This window comes from Crinia signifera, chromosome 8 (genome assembly GCF_055691185.1).
Source record: "Crinia signifera chromosome 8, ASM5569118v1, whole genome shotgun sequence".
Taxonomy (NCBI): domain Eukaryota; kingdom Metazoa; phylum Chordata; class Amphibia; order Anura; family Myobatrachidae; genus Crinia; species Crinia signifera.
In genome coordinates this window covers 72,407,903-72,428,865 of record NC_139224.1, presented here as the reverse complement: position 1 = coordinate 72,428,865, position 20,963 = coordinate 72,407,903, and the positions used below count along the sequence as shown (strand labels likewise).

Here is a 20,963-nt window from a genome sequence, read left to right as displayed (position 1 = left end):
CATGACGCCATCAGCTTTCAGCGGAGTGCGCTGTATAGAAGCGATGGTGTTCATCTGAGCCCGGAGGGCGTGGCTCTGTTTTTGGGCGATGTTTTTAGTTGGTTAGATACACAGTGCTGAGCGTTTTCCTACTTGGTGGCGGTGCTGCGGCTTAGGGCCTAGCTTTGGCGGTAAAGAACGGTCATCCTTGTAAGATCTTGAGGTGTGTGTGTAGATAGTGGGGTGTCGCTCTCCCCTGACATCTATGGTCATCGGCCATGCTTCCGCCCGGGGGGTGGTCACCACTAGCACAAGTGGATGACCGGGGAGAGTGATCAACAGCGATGGTGTGTATGGTAAACATCTTTAACCCCCACTTTCCTATAGTGACCGTTCTTTGGTGCCGCCACCATTATATATATAGTTTAGTTTAATTGTCAAATAAATTTGACATTCATTTTGAAACGCCAGCACTTGTGTCTGTGTCTTTTTTATTAGATAAGTTTAGTTATTAAGGTTTAGGTTAAGATTATGGTGAGTTGAAAGGTGTAGACCTGGGGGATACCTGATGGGGAGTTTATACACAGTACATGCTCTAGCGGAGTGAATATACAGTATATGCTCTAGCAGAGTGAATATACAGTATATGCTCTAGCAGAGTGAATATACAGTATATGCTGTAGCAGATTGAATATACAGAATATGCTGTAGCAGAGTGAATATACAGTACACGCTCTAGCAGAGTGAATATACAGTATATGCTCTAGCAGAGTGAATACACAGTACACGCTCTAGCAGAGTGAATACACAGTATACGCTCTAGCAGAGTGAATACACAGTACACGCTCTAGCAGAGTGAATACACAGTACACGCTCTAGCAGAGTGAGCATACTCTACATGCTCTAGCAGAGTGAATACATTGTATATGCTTTAGCAGAGTGAATACACAGTACACGCTCTAGCAGAGTGAATATACAGTACACACTCTGGCAGAGTGCATATACAGTATACACTCTAGCAGAGTGAATACACAGTACACACTCTAGAAGAATGAATACACAGTACACGCTCTAGCAGAGTGAATATACAGTATACGCTCTGGCAGAGTGAATATACAGTATACGCTCTGGCAAAGTGCATATACAGTATACACTCTGGCAGAGTGCATATACAGTATACACTCTAGCAGAGTGAATATACAGTATACGCTCTGGCAGAGTGCATATACAGTATACACTCTGGCAGAGTGCATATACAGTATACACTCTGGCAGAGTGCATATACAGTATACACTCTGGCAGAGTGCATATACAGTATACACTCTGGCAGAGTGCATATACAGTACACACTCTGGCAGAGTGCATACACAGTACACACTCTAGAAGAGTGATTATACATTACACACTCTAGCGGAGTGAATATACAGTATGCACTCTAGCAGAGTGAATATACAGTATACGCTCTGGCAGAGTGCATATACAGTATACACTCTGGCAGAGTGCATATACAGTATACACTCTGGCAGAGTGCATATACAGTATACACTCTGGCAGAGTGCATATACAGTATACACTCTGGCAGAGTGCATATACAGTATACACTCTGGCAGAGTGCATATACAGTATACACTCTGGCAGAGTGCATATACAGTATACACTCTGGCAGAGTGCATATACAGTACATACTCTGGCAGAGTGCATATACAGTATACACTCTGGCAGAGTGCATATACAGTATGCACTCTGGCAGAGTGCATATACAGTATACACTCTGGCAGAGTGCATATACAGTATACACTCTAGCAGAGTGCATATACAGTACACACTCTAGCAGAGTGAATATACAGTACACGCTCTAGCAGAGTGAATATACAGTACACGTTCTAGCAGAGTGAATATACAGTATACGCTCTGGCAGAGTGCATATACAGTATACACTCTAGAAGAGTGAATACACAGTACACACTCTAGAAGAGTGATTATACATTACACACTCTAGCAGAGTGAATATACAGTACACAATCTAGCAGAGTGAATATACAGTATGCACTCTGGCAGAGTGCATATAAAGTATACACTCTAGCAGAGTGAATACACAGTACACACTCTAGAAGAGCGATTATACAATACACACTCAAGCAGAGTGAATATACAGTATATGCTCTAGCAGTGTGAATATACAGTACACGCTCTAGCAGTGTGAATATACAGTACACGCTCTAGCAGTGTGAATATACAGTACACGCTCTAGCAGAGTGAATACACAGTACATGCTCTAGCGGAGTGAATATACAGTATATGCTCTAGCAGAGTGAATATACAGTATATGCTGTAGCAGATTGAATATACAGAATATGCTGTAGCAGAGTGAATATACAGTACACGCTCTAGCAGAGTGAATATACAGTATATGCTCTAGCAGAGTGAATATACAGTATATGCTCTAGCAGATTGAATATACAGTATATGCTCTAGCAGATTGAATATACAGTACACGCTCTAGCAGAGTGCATATACAGTACACGCTCTAGCAAAGTGCATATACAGTACACGCTCTAGCAAAGTGTATATACAGTACACGCTCTAGCAGTGTATATATACAGTATACAGTATGCTCTAACCGAAAAGTAAAGCATACCTGTCCCAAAAGCTGTTGCCATATGAGGGGTGGAAGCCATGCTGGTCCCCCTTGTCTATATCTGTCCCCTTCTGAAAAATCATGTCACTGACATCATCAGATCTGAAGAGAGTATTGCTCTTTATTCAAATTCAATAATGGATGAGACAGAGGACTTACTATGGTTGGCCCAAATATGTTTTCATGAGAGGTAAGAAGTGTATGTAGATGAACGAAAAGAGGCAAAAAAACGCCTACAGACATTTTCATCAGAAAACTGAACAATTATATAAAAAAGAAAACCCACCCCACTTTTTAACCAGCACTGGAGCTTGTAGCCTAGTGCTGGTTACCCCCAAATCAGGGGGAAAAAAATAACAATGTGGGGTCCCACAGTTTCAGAATATCAAGCAATGGGCTTTGCCAGCCTTTTGTATTGAAACTATAGAATAGAATTCCGCAGAGGGGTCCACTAACAATAATTTCTGTCTCCAGGTCAATTGCAATACTTCCTGAGTATAACCAGCTGTATCGCCAATAGCAATGGGCTCTTTCTTGCCATACACTAGGGCAGTGGGTATGGGTTAAAGAAAAAATTAACAATAAATTAAATACCATTTGGCCTTGGTAACTACACATCACACAATAGGTTGCCAAAAATGACTGCCAGAATAATAAAAAAAAACAAACACAGGTGCCAGCTGGAGCTTGTTGTTTACCAAAGAGAAATGTAAGTAAAGAGAAAGACAGTTTAAGAAGAAAAATATTTAACTCATCCTCTGCTGAAGGTTTTCTCACCATTAGTGTTTGTCACATAACAACCCTGATATCAGAATCAACTTTATTGGCCATTTATGAGTATGAATGTTTTTGTGGTGCAGTGCAGCTTTACAAGCACATTACATTATATTACAATATTAGGTACTTGTGGAGTATCACGGCTCCCATCGCATGCCATATGTAGTGGCATGAGATGGCATGCGATGAGATGCGATTTTTACAGTTTTTAAGCTATTTTTAGCAAAAATCGCATCGCATGCAATCAAATCGCATGCGATGCGATCGCATGCATTTTTGCACTGAAATGCATCCAAATGCATAGAAATGTGAAGCAAACATGTTAAATGCCCCCAAATGTCATTTTTTAGAGTGTACCACCCCCACTATTAACGCCAACCCGAAGCGTGGCGAGCGCAGCGAGCCCGCGAGGGGCGTCGGTACGCGTCCTACGACCTTTTCATACCCCCACTATCCACGTCGGCGTGGAGTTGAGAACAGAATATTGTGGCGAGCGCAGCGAGCCCGAAGCGTGGCGAGCGCAGCGCGCCCCGCGAGGGGACGCGGACACCTGTGAAGCCCGCGAGGGTACGCGTATACCTGTGAAGGTATCGGCGTCCGCTCGCCACGCTTTGGGCTCGGTGGCTCGCTGCGCTCGCCACACTATTCTATTCTCAACTCCACGCCGACGTGGATAGTGGGGTATGAAAAGTTCATAGGACGCGTACCGCCGCCCCTCGCCACGCTTCGGGTTGGCGTTCATAGTGGGGGTGGTACACTCTAAAAAATGACATTTGGGGGCATTTAACATGTTTGCTGCACATTTCAATGCATTTGGATGCATTTCAGTGCAAAAACGCATGCGATCGCATGCGATGCGATTTTTTAGCATGCGATGCACATCGGGGGAGCCGTGATACTCCACAAGTACCCAATATTATATAACTGTTCCGTAGAGGGTAGTCCGTTTGCTTGTGGTTATACTATGCCTATTTCGGCAATTGGATTGTCTTTTGGTTAGGGCAAATGTTCAACTGGTGAATGGCTTTTTTTTTTTTTTTTAAACATTTCATTTTCAGAAAATACCATTAGTCTTTTTACTAATTATAATATATCAATGTTTTATTTTTAACCAAATACAAAACATCACAAACAAATACTTTGTTAACACAATAATTATCCTTTCCAAGAGTAAAAATCAGGATTCCATGTGTGGGTTTTCGGAAAAAAATAAATAAAATTTAATTGGTGCGGTCTTTATAAAGTGTCTTGCTAAATAATGGTCTTTAACATTGGCGACAGTAGCCATAGTCAATGATGTCCCTCCCCTTCAGTGAGTCCTCCAATTCAAAATGTCAAATTCAAAAAATGTATTTGAAGTGTTCTACAACTTTCTTCTGCAAAAGCCACCAATGTAAGGAATGCAGCACACAAGGTGGACAAGATCCACACTATTTCTACCTGTACAAGGCAGAAAAAGCTAAAGGACCTAACAGAGAACGATGCTACCTATATGCCTATTAATACCATGATCAAAAGCAATCAAATCTCAGGGTAGTGGCCTGGCAGCCCATTACATAATGTGCCTATCCAAATCAGTGCAGCGGTGGTTCAGCTGTTTTATCTGGGCAACCTGTTAAGCTGCTGTACTGTGCTCCAAGCCAATCTTTCTCCCACAAGCAGAGATCCACTATTCTCCCTGCGGCTTTCATCCCCTGTGCAACTGGACCTGTAGCTGATCACTGTCAATCTCATGTGTTTTACCAAAATAAACTCAAGGCATAGGGAACACTAGTTAGAAAAGGTTGTGAGAGCTGTTTTAAGCAGATAGTGTAAAAAACAAAGATCAATAATGTGTCAATGCTGTGTTATTATACGATTATCAATAAATCACATCATATGAAGTATGTGTATCTGGCAAAAAAAAAAGGAATTATTGCAGCTTCAGGGTGTTACAAACACCATCTAAAGATGGAAATCTAAAACTCTGCCATAAATTATCATATTTTCCCAATTGCATTCAAAACACAATGAGGACAACACTATTACAGGTATAATGAATGGAAAAGTAACCCAGCACTTAAAAATGTAGGAACTCATATAAAACTTTGAATAATACAAGAAAGGCTAAAGAGTCTTACATTTGAACTTCCTGCATTGTTTACATGTGTAACTCACAGCTGCCAAAGAAACACTAAAGTAATAGGCTTTGCCCAATTCATTTAAACAACATAATCAAATGTAAGAATGTTATTACTGGAAAATGAACACCCAGAACATAAAATATTTTGTCCTTGGGCATAATCTAGTTAAAAGTCTATAAATGGCTCACCAACAAATTGATGTAAAATTACATTATGCTGTTTGTTCCAGTTATTACTTCAGCTACATTAGCATACCAAAATCCTTGATTTAATTAGGTTTTGTACATAAACACATCCATGGAAACATAAACTATAAACTAAACTATAAATATATATATATATATATATATATATATATATAAAAATAAAAATGAGGACCTTGACAAACTTAATTCCCAGTATTCTATAATGCATAATTCCCAGTATTGTTACTTTTAGAATTTGGACACTGAAGGATGCTGGGGCTGATTATAGTTTGTGCTTTATGTGAGCACAGTCGGCAATATGAGGTATGGTATAAACCTACAGTAAATCAGGATGAATGTGCCACCCATAGGAAGCTGGAGAAGTTCACAGAAATCATAAGGGTTGAAAGGAGCTGAAAAGTGTTGGGGAGAAAATCCTGCAATTCAAGTTATTATATCTTGGTCAACCATTTTGAACATGTCTGTTTAGTGACCTTGGCCCTTATTGAGATCTGATTGCAGTACAAATTTGTTCTCAAAATGGGCAAAACCATGTGCAATGAAGATGTAACAGGTGCAGAGAGAGAGAGAGTTAAAATGGAGTGGAGTGTGTTGAAACTGAAATCTAAATTGCAGTGTAAAAATAATGCAGCCAAATAACTCACACAGATCTAACGCTCTTCATACATTTTACATCTGCCCCACCTGAAGGGCACATAATTTTGCCCATTTTGAGAACAAATTTGTACTGCGACCAGATCTGAATAAGGGCCCTTGTTTGGAAGACAGATTTGTGCTCTTTAAGCACATAAGTAAAGTCAATAATTGATGAAATTTAAATAAATAAATAAAACTATATACTGTACTCTAATAGCCTAAATGATTCATATGTACCAACATATTGTCAGGGATGTTAAAGATGCAAGCGCAGGGGTGTGATAATGCAAATCACAGAATAAAACTGCAGGCCTATGAAGATGTTCATCACAAATCTAATCAACAAGGGAGGCCAGTTGTCCAGGAGAACTAGAAAAGGAAGAAGAATCAACCAAGAATCTGTTCAGGCGCTTGACAGGGGCTGATTTTCTAAAGAAGCAGCTGCTGGGTGTGGGGGTGGTCAGTCCCCACTAGAGAAAGATAAACGTACAGTCATGCAATTATCATGTTAGCAGTGCTGAGTAAAAATAAAAAAATGAACCACATTGAAAAGCAATTAAGTAGTAATAAAACCTTTACTATGACACAATTATTACATATGCATTTATAATATATAAATATATAGGCCACTTCACATTCCCAGGATTAAATGGAAATGAAAAGGGGGGGGGGGGGGGGGGGAGTATTGAGCCCAGGTGGGCGTGAATCACTAAGGTAAGTGCACTTTACCAATTTAATGAACCACCGTAGGCTGGTGGGCTCCGGTACCCAAATGTTTCAGTCCTTACTAGGTATACGGAACTCCTTGGTCACCGCTGGAGGTAGATGGAATAAGTAACCAATGATGGACTGGTGTCCTCTCACGCAGACAGCTAGACGGAGTGAGCCGCCGAATGAGTCCAAACTGTTGGGTCCACTGAAGGGAATTGAAAGTGGGATGAAGCCAAAACAAGGTTTTGTAGGATCGTCCACAGGGCTGGTGTTTCCCAACAGAGGTCCTGGAAGTGAAGGGCAAGCTGCTAACGCGTTTCACTGCTTGCTGCAGCTTTAGCAAAGCTATATCAGCTTAGGTAAAGTGCACTTACCTTAGTGACTCACGCCCACATGGGCTCAATACCCCCCCCCCCTTTAATTTAATCCTGGGAACATGAAGTGGCCTATATTTTAACACATATCAGGTTTTATTTGTTTCTAATATATTCATTATAAATGCATGTGTAATAATTGTGTCATAGTAAAGGTTTTATTACTACTTAATTGCATTTCAATGTGGTTCATTTTTTGGCTCAGCGCTGCTAACATGCTAATGGCATGACTGTACCTTGTCCAGGAGAACTCCGTGAAATTCATAAGGCTACTAAATCTGGTAGCGTAAGCATTTACCGCCCATGTCCCCTGAAAAAAAACCAGGCAACTTGGAAACTGTTGAGGGAAACTGGATAGGATGCATCAAATTCTCTTAAAATTATAAATAAGGAGGACTAATTTGAAAGAAAATTATTTTTAAGTGTATTCCCGCTGGTATTTTCCCTGGGTCTTCGGACCTTTGTTGATGACAGTGTAGCCAAATAGGGATGTGGTGGAAAAGTTCCCAAATATCGGGAAGGGGTGTTATCCCTAGTGACTAATGTGAGTGGTGCCCCCCAACCTTAAAAACCCACTCCATATATGCTGCTCTATAAACCCCTGCAGAATATATTGTGTAGTCATGTCTATAAAGTGGCAAATCTCTGAATAGCTCTGAATTGTACACAATATCAAGGGGCTTCCATATCAGCTCTGATTAATAAAGTTTGGTACTTGACCGATAGAATTCATAACAGCCCTTCTTCATGATACAGTGTTTAAGTACCATGCCACCTGGGACCCTTGGTACTCTGGCTTTTCATACCTGGCTGACACTGTACATTATTATATAATTGAGCTATTGTACTTTTTTTTTCTTTTTTCTACTATTATGAAAAATATTTAGAAAAATATAGAGAATACAAAAAAAGTATAAATAGGGATGACGGCTTTACAGAGTGGCACTGGATATGAGATATAGAGACGCACCACCCTTCTCTCACAATTTAACATGGACACTGAGAACAGCATACAATCTCTTTACATATAACCAGCAGATTTGCTTCTATTTAATGTTACTAGTTGATGCTATGTGTGAGCCAACTTTGTTTGCTGAATAATGGTGCCAGTCCCATAACTAGGGACATTTTTGTCAGTTTTCCACTTTAAGGCTAATGAAATAATACAGCATATCTACCTAAAAAATGCCACATCTTTCCTAAAAAATAGAACAAATACAATGTATAACTTATTATTATTATTATTATTATTATTATCATCATCATCGCTATAGCAAGTATTTTACCTACTTTTGGGCACCAGGGACTAATTTTTTATGCATGGCAGCATCCCCTGGTATGTGCTACACCCAGATCAGGGTGTGCACAGTGTTAATTATGTGTTTTGGGGGCGGAGGGATCTGTTTCCTCCTCAGTTGTGATGCAGCCGTAGAGAAGAGAGCAAGACTTATGGCCGCGTCACACATCAGCCGCCTCCTGACGAAGTCATCACTGACGAAACTAGTTGGGGTGTTTCTCCAGAGTGACACAGACTCTTCCTTTGACGCTGCTGATGTCCATCTGTCTGGTCCCGGCTTCCAGGCTATGGCTGTTTGCACGCTGTGCACCTGCCTGTGAGAAGTTCCACTCCTGCTGCCCAGGTTTTTATAATTCTAAGCATACCTGCTGTTTAAACTTCCATGTATGTGAGCATTTATAACAGTAAAAGTGTTTTTTACATTTACGCTTATTGTGTTCCTTCACACACACACATACATGAAAGCAAGACTTATATATTTAACAATCAAAAACCGTTCACTGGTATCAGTATCAAAACTTTTACATAGAAAAACGCTAAAGCAACAATTGCTTTTTAATCAAGGATTAGTTATTCATTCATAGTGTTATAGTAAGGCAAACAACATCACCAAACACTGCACAGCATGCTTACTTCCCCGTTTTTGCAAATCAAGACATCATCTGGAACATGACACCTGTATGCTTTGATGAAGGATAAAGTCTTGGTATACCAAAAAGCATTGGCAGACACATCAAACAAGGATGCATGCTGCAGTGCCTCTCAATGAAGCTATGGCCTTGAAGCTTTTTTTGGCAGCTTGGCTTGCTGCATAGCATACTGCCTTATGCCATGTATGACCAAACAAATTTTCAGGATCAGGTCTTGAGTTTTTCTTTAATATGGATACTAATTTAATATTTAGTTTTTTTATTAGAATTAATGATTATTTTTGAACAATGTGCAACAGTTGTTTTTCCACTATGCACTTTAAATGACTGCGCTTTTCAATCTTTTAGATCATGTGATATCAGAAACTGTGCACTTTTTTTGCAAACTTGCCATTTACTACTTATTTTATGTGGCCGATTTGTGTTTAAACTCATCAGGTCATCTGTGGTGTTATCTTGCTCACTAACACAATTACCTCTTTCATGCCAGGTAGAAAACCTGGCTAATGACGAGGCAAGTTGGAATGACCCAGGTCCTAGCTTAGTGTGAAATGTTCCACCCGAGTCATGTGCCCCAGGTCTGCTACCCGAAGCACAAACAGGGTTAATCCTGGGTCTAACCCCTGTAGTCTGCAGTGTGAGAAGTATACCCGGGTCATTTCTAACCACGGTCATGATTAAAAAGGAGCCAATTGCTGTGCTTAGAAGCAGTTGGAAGTGACATCATGTCCATGCATCTAGTGTAACAGCACCAACCTGGGACCATGCAACTATTCAGAAAAAGATAAGTACATATAAAATCTTCCTATAACTTGTGTTCAGTACCATAGGTCAGTCACAGATTCTACTGATACATGTAATGTCCTTTGCAGCATTACACTGCTTAGCTTACATACCATTTACAGTTGTAGATGGCAAAACAATGGACATCTTTGGTCTGCTAGTTTTATTCCTGTTAGTTGCTGGCAATAACAAGTGGTCCTGCAAAATAAAATAAAACAGACCAGTGATAAAAGTATATGCAAACATTACAGTATCTCCACATATAAGAACATGTAAACCAATTGTACATTATAATTCTGCTGTGCTGTGAAACATTATTAGATAGCACAATTATAGGGAGACAAATCCTGGTTACTACTAGACTCTTCTCTATAAACAGATGTCAGTCCCACTTCATAATCTCTGTAAAGCTGGTGGTGGCTATGAAGGAAGTGAGTGGACTTAAACAGTGCAACCCTTCTGGGTTTTAGGATATAGACAATGTCCATAGATTATCTTGTCCATTACACAGAATATGTGCAAATCACAATGAGCAAATTTCCCCAGACTCTAATGTCACAGAAATCTCTGCTTTCTAGGAGTGCTCAACACTGATAAAGTTATGGACTCTTCAAAGCCTATAGCGGTGGCTAGGGGAACAAGTGGGTGACAATCATACAGCCTCTTAGGTTTTTTCTGATAATGGGGCAGATACACGCACGGAACATGGCAGAAAGTAATACTATAGTCTCCGTCATTTTAGAACTCATTTCCTTTTGTATAATCTTAATTTCTTATTATTTCCAGATTGATTATTGACTCTATTGTCAGATTTTGAGGCTAGCTCTGTATTTTGACCATCATTCTGGTCTGAGTATCTTGAATAAAAAAAAAGTCATAGCAAATAAACAGAAAAGTACAAAGAAAAAAAACAATGCAATTTCAAGCAAACAATGTTACAGATTATACATATATATACACTGTGCTCACACTTGCAGAGCTAGGATTAGTGGGGTTCTTCAGTATTTCTGTTTAGGATCAAAGTTTGGGGAGGGAAGGCCTTATGGATTGGGATTAATATTGATAAAAGGCACATGGATTACGACAAATAAAAACTGGGAAACAACTAATGGTGTGTACACACGGGGCGATATGGCTTCCGATGTTCCCGATATAGTGAACATCGGAAGCCATATCGCATATTAATTGTCAGCTTTTTAGGGCTAACGAGCCCGATGCGCTGCCAATGCATGCTCCCGAGTGAGCGCAAATCGGCAGCGATATAGTGAGGGCAGGCAAGACTATATAGTGCAGATCTGCACTATATAGTCTAAATTGTCCCTCTGCAGCATGCCGTGCTATGCGAGTCCCGATACCATCTGATCGTATCGGGACTCGCATAGCACGGCATATCTGCCGTGTGTACACACCATAAGAATTACTGCCCTATTTTCCTTTTTAATTATGTAGCGTGATCAGGAGACTGCAATTTGTTATTGAATTTTACAATCTGACTTTTAACCATCTGCAGGTTCAGAAATGTTGAGTGTTTAAAGCTGCTTTAAAGGAGAGTAAAATTCATACGTCCCGTGCTTAAATACTTGCTTTATCAGTTGTAGCTGCACTATACTTTATTATAAGGGCACGCTAGTTACACTGATGAGCTTCACTTGGGTGTACCAGGATGGCCGACTGTCGGGGAGCCGTCCGGCACCCATGTGAATATGGGTCACTTTGTGCTGTGTAATGTGAATATGGCTCAGTACGTGCTTTATAATGTGACTACGGGTCACTACGCACTGTGTAATGGGACTACGGGTCACTATGCTCTGTGTAATGTGAATATGGTCACTATGTGCTGTGTAATGTGAATATGGGTCACTATGTGCTGTGTAATGTGAATATGGGCCACTATGTGCTGTGTAATTGATTTATGGGTCACTACGTGCTGTGTTATGCGAATATGAGTCACTACGTGCTGTGTTATGCGAATGAGTCACTACGCGATGTGTAATGTGACTATGGGTCACTACGCGCTGTACAGTATAATGTGAATATGGTCAATATGTGCTGTGTAATGTGAATATGGTCACTATGTGCTGTGTAATGTGAATATTGTCACTATGTGCTGTGTAATGTGAATATGGGTCAGTACGTGCTGTGTAATGTGAATATGGGTCAGTACGTGCTTTATAATGTGAATATGGGTCACTACGTGCTGTGCTATGCGAATATGGGTCACTACGCAATGTTTAATGTGACTATGGGTCACTACGCGCTGTAAAGTATAATGTGAATATGGTCACTATGTGCTGTGTAATGTGAATATGGTCACTACGTGCTGTGTAATGTGAATATGGTCACTACGTGCTGTGTAATGTGAATATGGGTCACTACGTGCTGTGTAATGTGAATATGGGTCACTACGCGCTGTGTAATGTGAATATGGGTCACTACGCGCTGTGTAATGTGAATATGGTCACTACGAGCTGTATAATGTGACTATGGGTCACTATGCACTGTGTAATGTGAATATGGTCACTATGTGCTGTGTAATGTGAATATGGGTCAGTACGCGCTTTATAATGTGAATATGAGTCACTACGCACTCTTTAATGGGACTACGGGTCACTACACGCTGTGTAATGTGACTACGGGTCACTATGTGCTGTGTAATGTGAATATGGTCACTTTGTGCTGTGTAATGTGAATATGGGTCACTACGCGCTGTGTAATGTGAATATGGTCACTACGAGCTGTATAATGTGACTATGGGTCACTACGTGCTGTGTTATGCGAATGTGGGTCACTACGCGATGTTTAATGTGACTATGGGTCACTACGCGCTGTAAAGTATAATGTGAATATGGTCACTATGTGCTGTGTAATGTGAATATGGTCACTGTGCTGTGTAATGTGAATATGGTCACTATGTGCTGTTTAATGTGACTCTGTGAGAGTGCTGAATCTGCACTTACCCACAGGCTGTGATGGTGTACCATATCTGTATTGCGCAAGGAACACGTCCATTAAGGTGTCAGCCTTAATGATCGGAATTTCATTGCTTTTTGGCGTTTGAGTGGAAGAGTTAAAACAGGTTTCAGAAATTCCAGATCATGTGTAAGAAGCCTTAATGGGAAATGTGAAACCGTAAGGTTTTTTGTCAATGGAATTATATTTGCACAGCATTGTTAAATACATTATCGTTAGTAAGCTGCTGTTGCTTGTTGTATTGGTTCTTGGTATTCTCACAGATCAATATCAGAAAAACAAGCGTGTATGCAAAGCTCCTTATGATTTGTGGGTCCGTACCACAAGGGAAGGGAATCCAGTTTCTAAACTATCGAAGTACTATTACTAATGTGGGTTTTATAAGCTGCACTTTGTAATGTATGGTTCTTTTTCTTAATTTACTTTACTAAATATAATGCTGCTGAAGCCATCGGGCAATAAGCCCACAGAATCAGCTTATATATATTTTGTTCACAGTATCTCCCAAAATCACATCATTTTGCTAGATAAGTTTTTTTTTTGGAACTTGTGTATTATCACGGCGCCCACTACGCATAATGCGTAGAGAGCTATTGGCCATGCGATGCCTCGCAGCATCCCCTCGCTGTGCTCACCACATTTCGGGCTCGGTGGCTCGCTGCGCTCGCCACACTATATAAAATCATCTCTGCGCCGACGTGGATAGTGGCGGAATGAGAAGGTCGGGCGGATGCGTTCCGCTACGCATCGGGGTGGCGTGGATAGTGGGGGGGTCATTGAAATCTAATTGCATGCCATACAAGTCTCTGGCATGGCATGGAACCCCATAAAATTGCATGCGATCAAAAAATAATCGAATGCGATTTTGCGGGAGGTGCAATGCCATGCGATGGGCCTGGCGACATAAGAACAGTTATGTTAAACTAACTTAAAAAATGCATGCAATCGCATGCGATTTTTCGGGAGGTGCGATGACATTCGATGAGATGGCCTGGGGGCATGAGCAGTGAATAAAGTTACTAAAAAAAAGCGCATTATAGGCCCATGCGATGCGATTTCCCTACGGTGCTGTACGTAGGGAATCTGGGCCCCGTGAGAATACACAAGTACCAAAGAATTTCCAGTGCATTGATTTTTAAACTTAAACTGCCTATTGACTACTGCTCTAGTGTCCACTTGTGTGGAATAAATATTCACATTGTTTAGCTTAGTTTTGTAACAGTTTATATGTTAATGGAGTATCTACGAGACACAGTACTAAAAGAATATAATCACATTCTGACCTAATGCATCCCAACTACTCTCCCAGAATTGTGTATTTTAAGATGTATATTAATCTACTACAGTATGTGAGTAGGTTGTTTAAATTCCACACGCTGTGAGTGAGACAGGGATTGGTACAATCTTGGTCAGCAATGTGTATGCAGAAGTGTGCGGCTCAGCAGGAAAAAATTGTGCGGCTCAGCAGGAAAGAATTTTTGGTACTTGTGTTATATCTGGGCGCCCGATTTTTTGATTGTATGCCTTAACTTAAGGCATACAATCAGATGCGATGCAACGTGATTTTATATAGTGTGGCGAGCGCAATGAGCCACCGAGCCCGAAGCGTGGCGAGCCCCGCGAGGGGACGCGTAATACCTGTGAAGTAATGCACGGCCGCTCGCCACACTATATAAAATCAACTCCACGCCGACGTGGATAGTGGGGGTATGAAAAGGCCGGAGGAGGCGTACCGCCGCCCCTCGCGGGCTGGCTGCGCTCGCCACGCTTTGGGTTGGCGTTGATGGTGGGGTGGTGTTAACAATGAGGGGGCATACAAACAATGTGGGGGCCTGGGGGCCATTTGGGACCATTTAACAGTGATTCCTATGGAAAAATCGGGTCCATCGCATCGCATGCGATTTGGTTGCATGCAATGCGATTTTTCCGACCCGATGAAAAAATCAGGAGCCCAGATAATACACAAGTACTGAATTTTTTGTAATAATCTCAGCACTGTGGCTGTATAGTTAAAGTTGAGCTTAGCACTGATGCTACAATACTGCCTGAGCAGGCACTTAATATATGCGGCTCAACAGGAAAAATCACTATAATAATCTCAGCACCGTGGCTGTATAGTTAAGTTGAGCTTAGCACTGATGCTACAATACTGCCTGGGCAGACATTTCGTGTATTATTACAATGTCTGTGCCAGATAGTTTCAGTAATTGACACTGCAAATTAAGGGGATATAAGCAGTAATGCAGGAACATACATTCATCAGTGAGTATGTACTGAGGCTGCTACCTGTCAGCGAGCACGTGTTAAGACTACTGCCTGGGCAGACATTATTGTGTGTCTGTGCCAGGTACTGACAGTAGTTAACACAGCAGCTTGCAGTGGTATGAGCAGTGCGGCAGATACCCTTACTATGGTAGTGCGAACCTGTGAAAGAAATGCATTTTGATCTGTACTCTATCAGTCTTAAAGCCTTGAAAAAGCTCATGCGAAGCGCGCGCCGGCTAGCGGTGCGCTGATTGACAACGCATGACTGATAGAAATGCAGGTTGCAGAAAATGCAGAAATGTCTGCCCAGGCAGTATTGTAGCATCAGTGCTAAGCTCAACTTAACTATACAGCCACGGTGCTGAGATTATTATAGTGATTTTTCCTATTGAGCCGCATATATTAAAGTGCCTGCTCAGGCAGTACTGTAGCATCAGTGCTAAGCTCAACTTGAACTATACAGCCACGGTGCTGAGATTATTGCAAAAAATGTTTTCCTGCTGAGCCGCACACTTCTGCATACACATTGCTGACCCAGATTGTACTAATCCCTGTCTCACTCACAGCGTGTGAAATTTAAACAACCTACTCACATAGTAGATTAATATACATCTTAAAATACACGATTCTGGGAGAGTAGTTGGGATGCATTAGGTCAGAATGTGATTATATTCTTTTAGTACTGAGGTTGCAACAATTGTTACTGTCTCGTAGATACTCCATTAACATATAGACTGTTACAAAACTGAGCTAAACATTGTGAATATTTATTCCACACAAGTGGACACTAGAGCAGTAGTCAATAGGCAGTTTAAACAATACAATTGAAGTTTAAAAATCAATGCACTGGAAATTCTTTAAGTGCTAAATCATTAGAGCCTGTGTCACGACACAACACACATATACTCATATCAGCTACAAGTGCGTTGCCAAGAAGCCACCATATTTTAACACACTTATTCAATCTTTTGTCTGTCACCTCCACTATGTTCTATGTGTGTTTTATATTTCGTAAGTTTTAAATAAATAAAGGTTAAATTTTATTGTTTGAGATTTTTTGATAGGTGCACCACACCAGTGACAATTCTTTTTCTCCTTTTCTTCTTGAAATATTTTATCCTCACCTGGCATACCTTTCTCCAGGAATCCTGGACTCGGAAGGTAAGCTCCTCCTCACCCTAGCAACGTAGCTAGAGGTCCTTCCGGCTGCAGGGGGGAGGAGGCGGTGCCGGGGACAGCCTGCTTCTGCTCCCCGACGTGGGGGAGTGAGGAGAGCCCAGGGAGGTGCAGGTGACCCGCCAGTGACACCCCCCCCACCACCTCACAGATGTTGTGGGGGCCCCAGTCACCACATTGCGATGTTGATCGCATATGTTAGTAAATATGCGATCATTGGTGCGATGGGCGGTGATGTATTTAATACATCCTGCCCTAAGTGTTCTGTTGGAGTGTAGATGGATTTATGGGCTATGCAGAGACAGAAATTTGACAGATTTCAGGTGGACATGTTGGGACAAGAAAATAACTGGTGCAAATCTGCCCAGTCACAATGGCTCTTTTCAACAAAGTAAGGAACGAGGGCAGTGCAATAGTAAATACTTGCATTTATCGCCCATGATGTGACAGTGAAATTGCTTCTAATGTAAAATCAAGTCATGTGTGCGTGTATAATGTTAAATAATAAAGCCCAATTATTTTTTATTGAACACAACTTTATAAATAATGTAAAGAAAAATCAACTTTGGTGACATTCTTACATGAATGAGTAAGCTTTTGTACTTACCCTACGAAAGGACACAACATAAAATGTATCACCCCTCCTGCGAATAGCTTCCAAAAATTCTTGATAGCTTCTTGGTGAGGAGTAATATATCTGCAACTCATTCACAGAGTTTCTAGGAGGGAGGAAGAGGATAAAGGTTCAGTCAAGGTGCCATTCTACTGGAATAAAGGGAAATCTTTGGTGTTCATTATCCATCAATTATATCAATTCCTGGGAACAATTAAATGAAATTCTTATCTGGAAAAAGGTGACACAGAAAAAAGCAGCGGAATCACAATTTAGTTTTCCACATATGCTCTGAGTAGTTATAAGTACATTAGTTTACCTCAGCTTAATGTCTCATGATTGTATACCTACCAGCTTGGGTGTGGTACAGCTGAAATATACAGATGTATCCACATACATATGGGCAGTACGGATGGTGTAATGGTTAGCATTACTGCCTCACAGCACTGAGGTCATGGGTTTGATTCCCATCATAGCCCTAACTGTGCGGAGTTTGTATATTCTCCTCATTCTTGTGTGGATTTCCTCCGGGTACTCCGGTTTCCTCCCACATTCCAAAAATATACTGGTAGGTTATTTGGCTCCTAACAAAATTAACCCTAAAATGAACGTGCGTGCATGTACATGTGGTAGGGAATATAGATTGTAAGCTCCACTGGGGCAGGGACTGATGTGAATGTTCAAATATGCTCTGGAAAGTGCTGCAGAATGTGTACTAGCTATATAAGAAACTGTTAATAAATAAATAAATACATCTAGCCTCTTTTCACATGAAACAGCCCTTCTAGTTGCCGCTATATCGGCATAGGAAATGTTATGTTACACGGTTTTTTATGTATTTCTTATGCATATACAGCGGCAGTCACACACTGAATATAGAAATGACACATTATTTTAATCATGAGAAGCTGCTTGCGCATTCTTTTCAGGATGAGTCACGTCAGCTGGGTGAAGTCACACGCAACCACTGCGACCCAAAACATGGTGGGTCTGTGCCTGTATTTGAAGCTAGGCTGCGCAAGCACGGAGCTACCCTAGTTAAGTGAGCAATTCACTATATAGCAAATAATTTACATAATAGTGATGAAATTGCCAAGCTCTGGTTATTTATACCCCTTTCACATTGCACAAATAAGCCAGGTCAACCTGCGGTGTGAAAGGGCCTCCTGAAATTACCCTAGTCCAGCAATCCGGGATTCCGACCCAGGTTAAAAGAAGGGTTAATCCCGGGCCAGACCCAGGTTGAGATGAGAGAGGTATTACAGACATCCACAGTGGTAGGTAAAGCGGACTCCCTCTGCACACTGTAATAGCAAAAACTATGTGTGTATTTACAAATTTTACAAATTCTGAGGCCCTTAGAAACATAGATACAACTTCTATTTTCAGATAGACACATGTTGATGACATGATGAGGCATCACTAACAAATGTTATAAAAGGATGTATGTTCTATTCAAGGCTTTAATTTGGTATGAATAACAATATGTTTATTATTGCATAGGAAATGTATATGTAATTTTTTTCCCCCCAAAAAAAATTTATTGAGGTTTTCAGTAAATAACAATCCATGTAATAGAATAATGCGGATAATGCACTGCAATTTCACATAAAACATACTTTACAAATCAGTGATATAGCAGGTAAAGGTAAACGGAATATATTCATGTATCCCGATGAAATTAGACATTGTCGAGAAAGATTGCAGGAGCAATAAAACACATATATAAGCAACATAGAGGTACATAATAAGTTATATACATTTTAGAACATTTTTGGAATGTATAGGGAGAGGGGGAGGGAGAAGGATGGGGGTTGATGATCTCCATGGTATTATACATCAATGTATACAAATAGGAGTAGACGCAAGATAAACAATCAAATAACGATACCATGAAAGACTAATATAGATAGTTCCAGGGGAGCCTAAACAGTGATTGCATAAAAAAGTCCCCTCACCTTGTTGTTCTTATTTCAAGAACATCATACTCTGTATTTGGGATTGTAAAGTGAGTGGTTTAGACACTCATTTGCGTATAAAAGTAGACATTGGTATATGTAAAGTTGTTATAGCATTATAACATTCAAAACACAAATATTTCAACAGTAAACTATCAGGTTCAGCCAAAGTCGGAATATGTTTTGAAATCCATGAATTTAAAATTACTTTCTTTGCCGTAGTAAGCAAAATTAATAAGGGGATCAGATGGTGGAAACGTGTTGGAACGTTCCACACAACAAAATTCACATATAGCATCGGTACTGTGTGGAGTTGTATGTTCAGTGGAAAAGTATTATTAATATAATCAATAATCGTATGCCAATATTTTTTATGTATCCACAGGACCAAAGATTAGGACAATCGTGGCAGAATGATAACCACATTTAGGGCATCTGCCAGATTCATCGGGGTCAAAGTGGCTGCACTGCTTTTGGGAAATATATGCTCTATATATACACATTTGGATGTGGAATTCCTGTAGTATTGAGACTTGGGAGTATTTTTAATATGTTATCACAATATTTAAATATTTCTGTATGAGGCACTAAAGGTACATCTGAATTCCACATGTGTTATGAGTTTGTCCACGTTTCTATTAAAGTTAAGGACATTAGTTCATGGTAAAACAGTTTTCATTTGAATTTGTCTATTTGATACTTCGAAATCTTGGAGTGGATAACATTATATGGGGAATATGAAATGGCGGAGGGTGACATGGAAGTCACAAAGTGTTGCAACTGTATTATTGAAAATATGCTGTCATTAGGCAAACCAAACTTTTCCTGGAGTACCTTAAAAAGGCAGGAGGTGTTCACCTGTTAGAACAACCTTAGTCCCTTTGATTTTATGCGGTAGAACACCGGACTTGTTATTCCAGGTGTGAATAGAGGGTTACCGCAGATTGGAATATATTTTGTTAATAGACCACCAAGCCTCATAGGTGTCTCTGAAAAGGAAATTAAAGTAAATGGGTTTGGGAATGGCATTTTTTTGCAGAATGAATGAGAGCACCTGGGGAATAAGGAAAAATAGTAAGCACAGTCCAATTAAAAATTAAAATAGGTGCTATCCTCCAGTAACCAACCTAGAGTATATTTGGGGAGAAGAGACTGAGTAGTAGAGTAAATTAGGAAACTCAAATCCTTCAATTTGGCTAGGGATTTCTAGTTTTTTTCGACAGCCTCAAGAATTAAAGATTATTGTAATATCTTTATGGGATAATGTAATCGGTAGCATCTGCAGGATATAGGTCAGTCTAGGAAACAGTATTGTTTTGATAACTTCGGCTTTTCCCAAGAGGGATAGAGGAAGCTCACTCCAATTCTCCATTGATTTGGTCAGTTTATAAATGGCTGGGGTAAAATTAGATCTTTACAAAATGTCTGATTTTGAATTTTGATAGTGTTGACATTATGTTCATCAGGCAACACTGGGGGGTCACCATTGAGCATCATCAATTCTGATTTATTTATGTTGACCAAATAACCTGAAAAGCTATTAAATAGTTGTATTATGTTTATAGCCATAGATATAGAGTGTTGAATGTAAGACAGGAATAGAAGCATATCATCTGTGAAAAGCCAGATGTGAATGTCGATCGGTTTAATTAAAATGCCTGGAAAAAAGGGGGAGTCCCTAAGTGTTATTGCTAATAGTTATATGGCTGATACGAACAGGAGGGGAGACAGAGGGCATCCCTGTCTCGTACCTCGTAATATGGGGAAGGATTCTAAAAATACACCATTTCAAATAATACGTGATGCT

At 40.4% G+C, this 20,963-nt stretch overlaps 1 protein-coding gene across 2 annotated transcripts in view; it reads right to left on the bottom strand.

Moving 5' to 3' along the window:
* Positions 1-20,963, bottom strand: part of ATF6 (activating transcription factor 6) — a 243,267-nt gene that overhangs the window by 34,927 nt on the left and 187,377 nt on the right. The window contains exons 14-15 of one of the 2 annotated variants that reach the window (XM_083156669.1): positions 17,193-17,304; positions 10,288-10,372 (exon numbers count right to left, since the gene is read on the bottom strand). In XM_083156669.1, coding sequence (XP_083012795.1) covers positions 10,288-10,372; positions 17,193-17,304 — 197 coding nt within the window. Of the gene's footprint in view, positions 1-10,287; positions 10,373-17,192; positions 17,305-17,410; positions 17,430-20,963 lie in introns of those variants that run through there. The other variant, XM_083156670.1, reaches the window with a different exon arrangement.